Source organism: Procambarus clarkii, chromosome 88 (genome assembly GCF_040958095.1).
Source record: "Procambarus clarkii isolate CNS0578487 chromosome 88, FALCON_Pclarkii_2.0, whole genome shotgun sequence".
Taxonomy (NCBI): Eukaryota; Metazoa; Arthropoda; class Malacostraca; order Decapoda; family Cambaridae; genus Procambarus; species Procambarus clarkii.
In genome coordinates this window covers 19,893,814-19,907,010 of record NC_091237.1, presented here as the reverse complement: position 1 = coordinate 19,907,010, position 13,197 = coordinate 19,893,814, and the positions used below count along the sequence as shown (strand labels likewise).

General features: G+C 48.5%; 1 protein-coding gene across 2 annotated transcripts in view; it reads left to right on the top strand.

Moving 5' to 3' along the window:
• Positions 1 to 13,197, top strand: part of gus (splA/ryanodine receptor domain and SOCS box containing gustavus) — a 194,972-nt gene that overhangs the window by 25,773 nt on the left and 156,002 nt on the right. Inside the window, exon 1 of one of the 2 annotated variants that reach the window (XM_045726770.2) lies at positions 393 to 1,599. The exons of the other annotated variant lie outside the window; for it this stretch is intronic. Coding sequence (XP_045582726.2) covers positions 1,571 to 1,599 — 29 coding nt within the window. The 5' untranslated portion in view covers positions 393 to 1,570. Of the gene's footprint in view, positions 1 to 392; positions 1,600 to 13,197 lie in introns of those variants that run through there. 2 annotated transcript variants of the gene reach the window in all.

Sequence of the window (13,197 nt, the reverse complement as noted above, 5' to 3'; positions counted from 1 at the left end):
AAGTGTGTGTGTGTGTGTGTGTGCGCGCGCGAGCGTGTATGTGTGTGTGTATATATGTGAGCTCACGCTCATACGTGAGCCCGCGCGCCCGTGTGTGCGCGTATGTATGTGCGTGTGTGTGTGTGTGTATAGTGTGCATTCATTGAGGTGACTGCGACCTTCACCCCCTCTTTAATCCCACCCTCCCTCTAGTGCCTGGTCCCCTTTGCCGCCACCCCAATCCCACCCCTCCCTCCCTCCCTCTCCGCTCCCTCCACATCCTAACTTCTCTCCCTCCCCCTCTCTCCCTCTCTCACCCCGTCCCCTCCCCTCTCACCAGCCTGGCTCGCCAGTTGCCGCACGCCGCCGGCCGCCACACCACTCTGTTTATCTGGTGTTAGGCGCTAGTGTTGGGTTTACGTAGTCCTGTACTGGAAGATGTGTACTGGTGGTAGTGGTGAGGGTGTGTACGGTGGGGGGTAATGTGTTGGTCAAGTGTTGGTGCGGGTGGTAAAGGGACAGCAGCAGCAGCAGCCGTGGCTACAGCAGCAGCAGCAGCAGGAAGGACTGACGGATAGTTGCCTTTAGTCTAGTCAGGGAACGCGGGGCCGAAGCGGCAGGCTGTCGTGTGTGGCTGTGGACGGAGCCTCACCACCGCTAGCTGTGTATGTGTGTGCGTGTCCTGCTGTGTTATACACCCTGCTACACCCGCCCCTTCTCCTTCCTCACTCGCGCGCCTCTTCCCCCACCTCTAGTCACCTCCTGGCGTCCTGCTGGACCAACTTAACCTCAGTCTGCTGCCCAAGACATATTCCTGCCAGTGCTGGACATGGCCGCACGCCCGCCACCATCGCCGCCCTCCTCATAAAAGCCACCGTGTAAAAAAACAAAGAACTTTGACCAAAGAATTGTTTGATAATGCCTCGGTGTTGAGTTGTTTCTGCTTGAGACCCCCATGACCCCAGGAGAGCTGCCTGGGGGTCAGTGTGAGGCGGGGCAGCACGACCCAGGACTAGCGTCGTGTAGTGGCTAGTAGCTATGGATGGGAGTGCGTGAGCGTGGGCCCGTCCTAGCAGGCGTGGGGCCCGTCCTAGCAGGCGTGGGGCCCGTCCTAGCAGGTGTGGGGCCCGTCCTAGCAGGCGTGGGGCCCGTCCTAGCAGGTGTGGGGCCCGTCCTAGCAGGCGTGGGGCCCGTCCTAGAAGGCGTTGGGCCCGTCCTAGCAGGTGTGGGGTCCTAGCAGGTGTGGGGTCCGTCCTAGCAGGCGTGGGGACCGTCCTAGCAGGCTTGGGGCCGTCCTAGCAGGCGTGGGGCCCGTCCTCGGCGGTGTGTAAGTGTGGGGGTGTGTGAGGGAGAAGTGTGGAGGAGACAAGACGGACGGAAGGAGGGTGCGTGAAGGTAGTGGTGGTGGGTCCCAGGAAAAGGGTGAAGGGTGGCCCCCAAAGAGGAGTGTATAGAGGCTGGTCTTCCTGTGGGGGAGGAGCACCACCACCTGCAGCAGCACCACCTCCAGCAGTGTCGGACACACGGACACGTCAAGGTGGAGTCGCTCTGGAGGAACCTGCTGGACACTTGGACCGCCGTACGCCACAAGATGAAGGTGACCAGAGAGACGTCTTCCAGGTAGGTGTTGCCCAACCGCTTCCACCCACTCTCGGCTCCCATAGTAATGTGTCGCTCAGTTACTCTTGGTCGCCGTGAGACTGTTTGGTGGTGCTTACACCGGCTACCTTGTGTTGGTGTGACGTGTCCGGTCCTGGCTTGTGTTGTCCCTTCTGGGCCCTTACCACGACCCTCCCCCCCCCCTCTCTCCTTCCGGGCCACGACCCCCTCCTCCTTCTGGGCCCTGGCCACGACCCCCTCCTCCTTCTGGGCCCTGGCCACGACCTCCTCATTCCATGCCTCTTCATCCTCATCATTCCAGGCCCCTCTAGTGAATTGGTTTGGCTGAGGTTACTTGAGCGGAGTGACCTGCAGTGTCCGGGGATTTGTGTAGGCAGGTGTGGACAAGAAGTGTAGGCAGGTGTGGGCAAGAAGTGTAGGCAGGTGTGGGCAAGAAGTGTAGGCAGGTGTGGGCAAGAAGTGTAGGCAGGTGTGGGCAAGAAGTGTAGGCAGGTGTGGGCAAGAAGTGTAGGCAGGTGTGGGCAAGAAGTGTAGGCAGGTGTGGGCAAGAAGTGTAGGCAGGTGTGAGCAAAGGCAGGAAAGGTGGTGGTCTGGTGGTGTGGGTTTACCACAAGATCACCACTCACCAACGTTCCCTCGTGTCGTCTCTGGAGCATCTTCCGTGTATACAGAAGTCTTGTATAGTATCCTGGATATTATCTGTGGAGGGTTCTGAGAGTTCTTCTACTCCCCAAGTCTAGCCTGAGGCCAGGACTGAATTGTCACAGCTTTGGTCTAACAGGCTGTTGCTTGGCGCTGCCTGCGTGCTCCTCAACAGCCTGGTTGGTCTTGCACTTATTGTGAAAAACTGACTATTTTTTTTTTATTAAAGTTTTCCACTTTTGTTCCAGCAATATTTCTTATACCTGCTGGAAGGATATTGAACAGCCGTAGGCCTCTGATATTTATAGTGTTCTCTGTGTCTATGGCGCATCTTCACTGACTGTTCTCCATTTCCAGTCATATTGTTCCATCTAGTATATTGCTATTTTACTGTGCAAATTTGGGACTTGGCCTTCCAGCATTTTCTCTGTATATTATTTGATGTCCATCTCGTCTCCATTCTAGAGAGTTCATTTTGAGAGCGTTGAGACAGAGGTCCCAATAATTTAGGTGTTTTATCGTGTCTATGCGTGCCGTATATGTTCTCTGTATTCGTTCTCTTTCAGCCATTTCTCTTGCTCTGGAGGGAGGTTATCTTGAGATGATTTCGGGGCTTTAGTGTCCCCGCGGCCCGGTCCTCGACCAGGCCTCCACCCCCAGGAAGCAGCCCGTGACAGCTGACTAACTCCCAGGTACCTATTTACTGCTAGGTAACAGGGGCATCAGGGTGAAAGAAATTCTGCCCATCGTTTCTCGCCGGCCCCATGGGATCGAACCCAGGACCACAGGATCACGCGTCCAGTCCGCATCTTCAAGAGAAAACTGGACTGTTTTCTAAGAGAAGTTCCGGATCAGCCGGGCTGTGGTGGGTATGTGGGCCTGTGGGCCGCTCCAAGCAACAGCCTGGTGGACCAAACTCTCACAAGTCAAGCCTGGCCTCGGGCCGGGCTTGGGGAGTAGAAGAACTCCCAGAACCCCATCAACCAGGTATCAACCAGGTACCGGCTCCCCCACGAGCGAGAAGTGAGTACAGAGTAGTACTGAAGACTGGACAGCACAAGTGACTTTAGTATGATCATTGTGATGGGATCCGGATTTGACTTCTCTTATAATTCATCCCCATCTTAATCTTGTCAGTTTAGCATCTTTAGCAAGCATCGTATAAGTGACTCTACTTGCTTTATCAAGTAGTTTTGTGTGTTTGTGTAGGGGGGGGGGGATAATATTTATATACACAGATGCACTAGAGGGATTATCAGGCGTTGCTGAGGTGATAAGAACATAAGAACAAAGGTAACTGCAGAAGACCTATTGGCCCATACGAGGCAGCTCCTATTTATAACCACCTAATGGACACCACTGCTTCCCTTCAGTGTACAATCACTGTAACTAGTTTCACTACAAATGCTTATCCTCATCACTGAAACTATCTTCACAACCCGGGCACCTCTGGGCGTCCCATCTACAACCATCCTCACTACTGCCTTGATCATTGTAACTATCTACAACCATCCTCACTACTGCCTTGATCATTGTAACTACAACCATCTTCACTACTGCCTTGATCATTGTAACAATCTACAACCCTCCTCACTACTGCCTTGATCATTGTAACTATCTACAACCCTCCTCACTACTGTCTTGATCATTGTAACTATCTACAACCATCTTCACTACTGCCTTGATCATTGTAACAATCTACAACCATCCTCACTACTGCCTTGATCATTGTAACAATCTACAACCATCCTCACTACTGTCCTGATCATTGTAACAATCTACAACCATCCTCACTACTGCCTTGATCATTGTAACAATCTACAACCATCCTCACTACTGTCCTGATCATTGTAACAATCTACAACCCTCCTCACTACTGCCTTGATCATTGTAACTATCTACAACCCTCCTCACTACTGCCTTGATCATTGTAACTATCTACAACCCTCCTCACTACTGCCTTGATCATTGTAACTATCTACAACCATCCTCACTACTGTCCTGATCATTGTAACAATCCTAACTACCCGGGCACTGCCTCGTACCCCATCTAGACAGTGTGTAGATTCTAAGGACTCCAAACAGTTATGGATGTCATTGAGGATGGAATCTGGTCATTTAACGATGTTGGTAGTTAGTACCAAGGTACTAACGATCCTCTCGACCATCCTCCACTAACTTGGAGGTCAACTTTGACCCCTATGACCATTCCCCCACAACCACCAGTCACCTTGCAAAGTCTGGTGAGGCTAGCAGCAAGCGTCTGACCTCCTACAGCTAATAGACATTATCTTATATAGTTGTAGATATATAATCTTTAAGAAGAGGTTTCAGTATTGATTAATGTGCTACACACACTTATTACTGGTCTTCCTGCACACTTCTGCACGCTTACTGGTGTAGTATTGTCTTGAGCAGTTGAGCACCCTTCCAGTCATCACTGCTTGAGATGATCTTGAGATGATTTCGGGGCTTTAGTGTCCCCGCGGCCCGGTCCTCGACCAGGCCTCCTCGTTGGTGGACTGATCAACCAGGGCCAGATTCACGAAGCAGTTACGCAAGCACTTACGAACCTGTACATCTTTTTCAATCTTTGGCGGCTTTGTTTACAATTATTAAACAGTAATAAGCTCGGAAGCACCAGGAGGCTGTTTATAACAATAACAACAGTTGATTGACAAGTTTATCTGCTTGTAAACTGTTTAATAAATGTAGCCAAACCTTTCAAAGATTGAGGAAAGATGTACACGTTCGTAAGTACTTGCGTAACTGCTTTGTGAATCTGGCCCAAGGCTGTTGGACGCGGCTGCTCGCAGCCTGAGGTATGAATCACAGCCTAGTTGAACAGGTATCCTTTCGAGGTGTTCATCCAGTTCTCTCTTGGTGTTCAAGAGAGAACTGGGTGTGAGGGGTCGGCCAGTTATGTCCCTTATGTGTAGTGGAAGCGTGTTGAACAGTCTCGGGCCTCTGATGTTCTTAAGAGTTCTCTCAGAGTACCTGTTGCACCTTTGCTTTTCAACGGGGGTATTCTGAACATCGTGCCTGTGATGCAGGCCTTTAGTTTAATGGTTCTTGTTTAATGGTTCTTAGTTTAATGGTGTAGTGGAATGTTTCCAGTGGTTGCTTGAATATTGATAATATTTACTGTGAGCAGACCTCTGCTGTACCTTAAGAGTGGACAAATCCACAAGGGCCGTGACGAGGATTCGAACCTGCGTCCGGGGGCATCCCAGACACTGCCTTAATCGACTAAGCTACGACAGGGTTAAAAGGGTTGAAACCAAAGTTCTACTGAACTTACTGGATCCCGTAGCCTCTTAAGAGTGGGTATGCTGCCCAAGGGTTGAGGGCAGTACAGGCATAGTAACAGGTGCGGGCACGGGCTCCTAGCACCACCACCACCACATCCTCTTCACTCCACCACGTACACGAAACGCAGCACAGAATAACAACTGTGTCTGCTATTGAGCTTGACAATGCCGCCAGACACAACACCTATCAGGACGCTCCGCCTCCATTACAATCAACGCCACTCAGTCTGCATAAAACTGTTCTCCGTTCTTCCCGTCACGCAGCCCACTCAGCAACGGATGGTACACATTCAGTTTCACATAAACTCTAAAGGAACTCACAGAAAAATATAAGCCTACCTATAATGAGCCGGTCGGCTGAGCAGACAGAACACTGGACGCGTGATCTTGTGGTCCCGGGTTCGATCCCGGGCGCCGGCGAGAAACAATGGGCAGAGTTTCTTTCACCCTGATGCCCTTGCTACCTAGCAGTAAAATAGGTACCTGGGTGTTAGTCAGCTGTCACGGCCTGCTTCCTGGGGGTGGAGGCCTGGTCGAGGACCGGGCCGCGGGGGACACTAAAGCCCCGAAATCATCTCGAGATAACCTCAAGATAGCCAAGAATGATGAAAAACATCACTCGACTAATATATCTATAACATACACTTCATCCAATCAGTAGATTGATACTTTGTTAGGACAAAAAAATGTACACAGTAAAAAGTATTTGTAAAATGTTTTGTTTATTTAATTTTTAAGTTTTTAGGCTGGCAAATGTTGGCCAGATACCAGGGGCCAGATTCACGAAGCAGTTACGCAAGCACTTACGAACCTGTACATCTTTTCTCAATCATTGGCGGCTTTGTTTACAAATATTAAACAGTTAATGAGCTCCGAAGCACCAGGAGGCTGTTTATAACAATAACAACAGTTGATTGACAAGTTTATATGCTTCTAAAATGTTAAACAAATGTAACCAAAGCCGTCAAAGATTGAGGAAAGATGTACATGTTCGTAAGTACTTGTGTAACTGCTTCTTGAACCTGGGGCTAGATTCAAGAAGCAGTTACGCAAGCACTTACGAACCTGTACATCTTTTATCAATCTTTGGCGGCTTTGATTACAATTATTAAACCGTTAATGAGCTCCGGAGCACCAGGAGGCTGTTTATAACAATAACAACAGTAGATTGTCAAGTTTTTATGCTTGTAAACCATATAATAAATATAACCAAAGCCGTCAAAGATTGAGGAAAGATGTACACGTTCGTAAGTACTTGTGTAACTGCTTCGTGAATCTGACCCCTGGCCCCAGGACTGGTCCCAGGGCGGAGGAGAACTTTCTCATGAGAAAACCATATTTTCCTTAGCGAAGATGTCAACAGGCCGTACATTGTATTGTGTGACGTGCACATTGTATTATGTGGCGTGCACATTGTATTGTGTGGCGTGCACATTGTATTGTGTGGCGTGCACATTGTATTGTGTGACGTGCACATTGTATTATGTGGCGTGCACATTGTATTGTGTGGCGTGCACATTGTATTGTGTGGCGTGCACATTGTATTATGTGGCGTGCACATTGTATTGTGTGGCGTGCACATTGTATTGTGTGGCGTGCACATTGTATTGTGTGGCGTGCACATTGTATTATGTGGCGTGCACATTGTATTGTGTGGCGTGCACATTGTATTATGTGGCGTGCACATTGTATTGTGTGGCGTGCACATTGTATTGTGTGGCGTGCACATTGTATTATGTGGCGTGCACATTGTATTGTGTGGCGTGCACATTGTATTATGTGGCGTGCACATTGTATTGTGTGGCGTGCACATTGTATTGTGTGGCGTGCACATTGTATTGTGTGGCGTGCACATTGTATTGTGTGGCGTGCACATTGTAGTGTGTGGCGTGCACATTGTAGTGTGGCGCGCACATTGTATTATGTGGCGTGCACATTGTATTGTGTGGCGTGCACATTGTATTATGTGGCGTGCACATTGTATTGTGTGGCGTGCACATTGTATTATGTGGCGTGCACATTGTATTGTGTGGCGTGCACATTGTATTATGTGGCGTGCACATTGTATTATGTGGCGTGCACATTGTATTGTGTGGCGTGCACATTGTATTGTGTGGCGTGCACATTGTAGTGTGTGGCGTGCACATTGTAGTGTGTGGCGCGCACATTGTATTATGTGGCGTGCACATTGTATTGTGTGGCGTGCACATTGTATTATGTGGCGTGCACATTGTATTGTGTGGCGTGCACATTGTATTATGTGGCGTGCACATTGTATTGTGTGGCGTGCACATTGTATTATGTGGCGTGCACATTGTATTATGTGGCGTGCACATTGTATTGTGTGGCGTGCACATTGTATTATGTGGCGTGCACATTGTATTATGTGGCGTGCACATTGTATTGTGTGGCGTGCACATTGTATTGTGTGGCGTGCACATTTATATTTGTCAAAAACAAACTTACAAATCAAGTTACATTAAATTGCTTTCAAAGGCCACACAGATTACCATGAAAGGTCGCGGGTCTGTCACTCCCCGAACTGTTCGGTCTAGCGACGGCTTCACTGCGACTTATTCACTCCATCTGCGTTCTGATCCGCCTCATTATCTTAGCGTAGTCAGCAAACATTGATAAGAATGAGATTACTTCCTCTCGTAAAATTAGGAAGATGATCGAGCGAGTCTCAAGGTACACCACTGGTTTCCTTTCTCCAGTCTGATAGATAGCTCACACGCCTGTTGGACCAAGCTCTCACAAGTCAAGCCTGGCCTCGGTCCAAGCAACAGCCTGGTGGACCAAGCTCTCACAAGTCAAGCCTGGCCTCGGTCTAAGCAACAGCCTGGTAGACCAAACTCTCACAAGTCGAGCCTGGCCTCGGGCCGGGCTTGGGGAGTAGAAGAACTCCCAGAACCCCATCAACCAGGTATCTTAGTCACTTTGCATTCTTCTGAAATGTACTCTAAAAATAAAAAGTCTATTTTTTTATTATGAACGGGTTGTAGGTAGGTAATTATATGGGAAAGTATCCAGTGTGTACATTGAGTTAATACCGCTGGATGACATTGATACCATTTAACAAAATTACGTAGAATACAAGTAGACCAGGCGGGTCGTGGCCAGAGTCGACGAGGTGATTGTACTAAGAGAACAATGTGCAACCGGGAGAAATGTCTGGTGTGTGGGGGGGAAGGAAGTGCGGGTCGGGCGCGGCCAGAAATATGTGGTCTCAACACTGTGGTCGGCGGCTGCAGTACCAGCCCCTCCTACTAAGGTTTCCCAGCGTCAAGAAAACGGCCAATTTAAAGTGCCCTTATCCTAACCTACCACAGGATCCAACACAGAAAACGGGACAGTACGTCACTTTCGCCAGCCGCTTTCTAGTACGACAATTTTTGGCCTTATGTAACGCATACGAGCGAAAAGCGACGTTCTTTGTAGGAGGAGAGTAGAAGGCGTCGCCAACAGGCGCCACAATACATGGGCTGCACTTTCCAGGAGGTGATGACGCCTCGCTACTGGGACTACGGTGACTGGTGCGGTACAACAGTTTAATGGTTGATGGATATTACAGGTGATTCGCAACAACCTGACAAACTCCAGGGAATTTGTCGAGAAGTCCCCAGTACACAATTATTAATTATTATTAATTGCAGTCTCCGTGGTGTAGTGGTAAGACACTCGCCTGGCGTTCCGCGAGCGCTATGTCATGGGTTCGTATCCTGGCCGGGGAGGATTTACTGGGCGCAATTCCTTAACTGTAACCTCTGTTTAACGCAACAGTAAAATGTGTACTTGGATGAAAAAACGATTCTTCGCGGCAGGGGATCGTATTCCAGGGACCATAGGATTAAGGACTTGCCCGAAACGCTACGCGTACTAGTGGCTGTACAAGAATGTAACAACTCTTGTATATATCTCAAAAAAAAAAAAAAAATATAAGAGGCGAAATATCATATATCACCGTGTATACTTGCTCTTTCTCTACAACGGTGTGTGTGTGTGCACTCTGTTCTACCAGACACTGCATGAGTGTCAGAGCCAAGGTAGAAGTCTTCCTGTCACATAGAGGATATAAATACCAAATGCTGCCGGAACAAACGTGGACGCCTTTGAGAGAAAACTAGATAGCTTTCTTCAGAAGTGCCGGACCAACCGGGCTGTGGTGGATATGCGGGCCGGGATTGGGGGAGTAGAACAACTCCCAGAACCCCATCATGCAGGTACAATAGCCTGGCTAAACAGACAGGTACGAGGGAAAAGCCTTCCAGAACCTGTGATGCGCAAATGATCATCTGATAGACCACATGGTGATTGACATGGATTGTAGTCACTATTACATAGTGAGCTACCAATCTGGTCAGAAACCGGGCCGCGGGAACGCTAAGCCCCGAACCCACCTCAAGAGTCACAAGATGGTGTATTTTATCATATTGTTTTGGTGTTAGATGTTAATTAAGTACTTCCGGTAGGGGATACCTTAGGTTTGTTTTCCTGTTTATTTCCTTATAGGGATGTGTGCAACATTGAAAAGAAAGCCTCATTGACTTTGAACTTGCAAATGCTTATAAACCAGCTTCCTGTTTACACTGGTCGGTGGTGTAGCTGCGTCAAGGCTGTGCCGGGAACCGGTAAACTTTGCCGAAGGGGAGGGGGGAGTGTACACATTGTCTCAGCAATAACCTTACTAGCAGCTAACTCTCCTTTGAGGTGTTTCTGGACGGTACTTAAGCTCTCCTGCCTGGAATATTGCTTGACACTTTCCTGCCTGGAATATTGCTTGACACTTTCCTGCCTGGAATATTGCTTGACACTTTCCTGCCTGGAATATTGCTCGACACTTTCCTGCCTGGAATATTGCTTGACACTTTCCTGCCTGGAATATTGCTCGACACTTTCCTGCCTGGAATATTGCTTGACACTTTCCTGTCTGGAATATTGCTCGATACTTTCCTGCCTGGAATATTGCTCGACACTTTCCTGCCTGGAATATTGCTCGACACTTTCCTGCCTGGAATATTGCTCGACACTTTCCTGCCTGGAATATTGCTCGACACTTTCCTGTCTGGAATATTGCTCGACACTTTCCTGCCTGGAATATTGCTGAACATTTTCCTGCCTGGAATATTGCTCGACACTTTCCTGCCTGGAATATTGCTGAACATTTTCCTGCCTGGAATATTGCTCGACACTTTCCAGCCTGGAATATTGCTGAACACTTTCCTGCCTGGAATATTGCTGAACACTTTCCTGCCTGGAATATTGCTGAACACTTTCCTGCCTGGAATATTGCTCGACACTTTCCTACCTTCAGATATGCATAAAAGAAGACATAGATCCCAAATTTTAATTTAACATAATTCTCTGGAACTGATAAAAACACTTAATTCATGTTTCAGTTGTTGGTGAATGGACCAAATTTTTACCTAAGGCTTGTGATTGGAAAATTAAGATAATTGGGTCATTTGTAAATTATATATATAAAAATGTAAAATTTGATTTAGGCTCGTGAATCCCTATTTAGCTAGTTCGACGATTCTGATTCTGATTTGTACAAGTTGTTACAAACTTCTTCAAATGATTCTGATTTGAATACAAATGATTCTGAATTGAATACAAATGATTCTGAATTGAATACAAATGATTCTGAATTGAATACAAATGATTCTGAATTGAATGCAAATGATTCTGAAATGAATGCAAATGATTCTGAATTGAATACAAATGATTCTGAATTGAATACAAATGATTCTGAATTGAATACAAATGATTCTGAATTGAATGCAAATGATTCTGAATTGAATGCAAATGATTCTGAATTGAATGCAAATGATTCTGAATTGAATACAAATAATTCTGAATTGAATACAAATGATTCTGAATTGAATACAAATGATTCTGAATTGAATGCAAATGATTCTGAATTGAATACAAATGATTCTGAATTGAATACAAATGTTTCTGATTCTGAATTTGTCAATTATGACTTTTGAATCACTGATAAATGTAGCTTCTTAATCTAAGTCTTGAGAATAAAGTATATAATTATAATTTACATGATTTCTATGTCTTTCTCTTAGGTAAACAATTTACTGTAAATTTGTGTTGACTAACCCAAGAATAATTGTACAACAATTTACGAATGAAACATTTGAATTTAAAGGTCCGACATAGAGGGTAAACCGCCTTAGTTATAAACCTTGAGGGGGGGGGTCGGAGTGAAGGTTACCTTGAGGTGTTTTTCGGGGCTTAATGATGTCACTCAGCACCGTGTACAGGCACCAGTACCGTGTACAAGCACCAGCACCGTGTACAGGCACCAGCACCGTGTACAAGCACCAGCACCGTGTACAAGCACCAGCACCGTGTACAGGCACCAGCACTGTGTACAGGCACCAGCACCGTGTACAAGCACCAGCACCGTGTACAAGCACCAGCACCGTGTACAGGCACCAGCACCGTGTACAAGCACCAGCACCGTGTACAAGCACCAGCACCGTGTACAAGCACCAGCACCGTGTACAGGCACCAGCACCGTGTACAGGCACCAGTACCGTGTACAAGCACCAGCACCGTGTACAGGCACCAGCACCGTGTACAGGCACCAGTACCGTGTACAGGCACCAGCACCGTGTACAGGCACCAGCACCGTGTACAGGCACCAGCACCGTGTACAGGCACCAGTACCGTGTACAGGCACCAGCACCGTGTACAGGCACCAGCACCGTGTACAAGCACCAGCACCGTGTACAAGCACCAGCACCGTGTACAAGTACCAGCACCGTGTACAAGCACCAGCACCGTGTACAGGCACCAGCACCGTGTACAAGCACCAGCACCGTGTACAAGCACCGTGTACAAGCACCAGCACCACACACTCAGCACCGTGTACAAGCACCAGTACCGTGTACAAGCACCAGCACCGTGTACAAGCACCAGCACCGTGTACAAGCACCAGCACCGTGTACAAGCACCAGCACCGTGTACAGGCACCAGCACCGTGTACAAGCACCGTGTACAGGCACCAGCACCGTGTACAAGCACCGTGTACAGGCACCAGCACCGTGTACAAGCACCAGTACCGTGTACAAGCACCAGCACCGTGTACAGGCACCAGCACCGTGTACAGGCACCAGCACCGTGTACAGGCACCAGCACCGTGTACAAGCACCAGCACCGTGTACAGGCACCAGCACCGTGTACAAGCACCAGCACCGTGTACAAGCACCAGCACCGTGTACAGGCACCAGCACCGTGTACAAGCACCGTGTACAAGCACCAGCACCGTGTACAAGCACCAGTACCGTGTACAAGCACCAGCACCACACACTCAGCACCGTGTACAAGCACCAGTACCGTGTACAAGCACCAGTACCGTGTACAAGCACCAGTACCGTGTACAAGCACCAGCACCGTGTACAAGCACCAGTACCGTGTACAAGCACCAGCACCACACACTCAGCACCGTGTACAAGCACCAGCACCAGCAGGAGGGGGAAGCTCGGCATTGATTTCCTATACGGGGGCGGGAGAAACGTGATCCGCGCCTGGCCTGCCTTCCTCCGTGTCACGCCCCGGCCCTCCCTCCCTCCTGCTGCCTCCTCCTCCTTCCCCTACATCTCCTGCCTCTCCTTCCTTGTCCCTC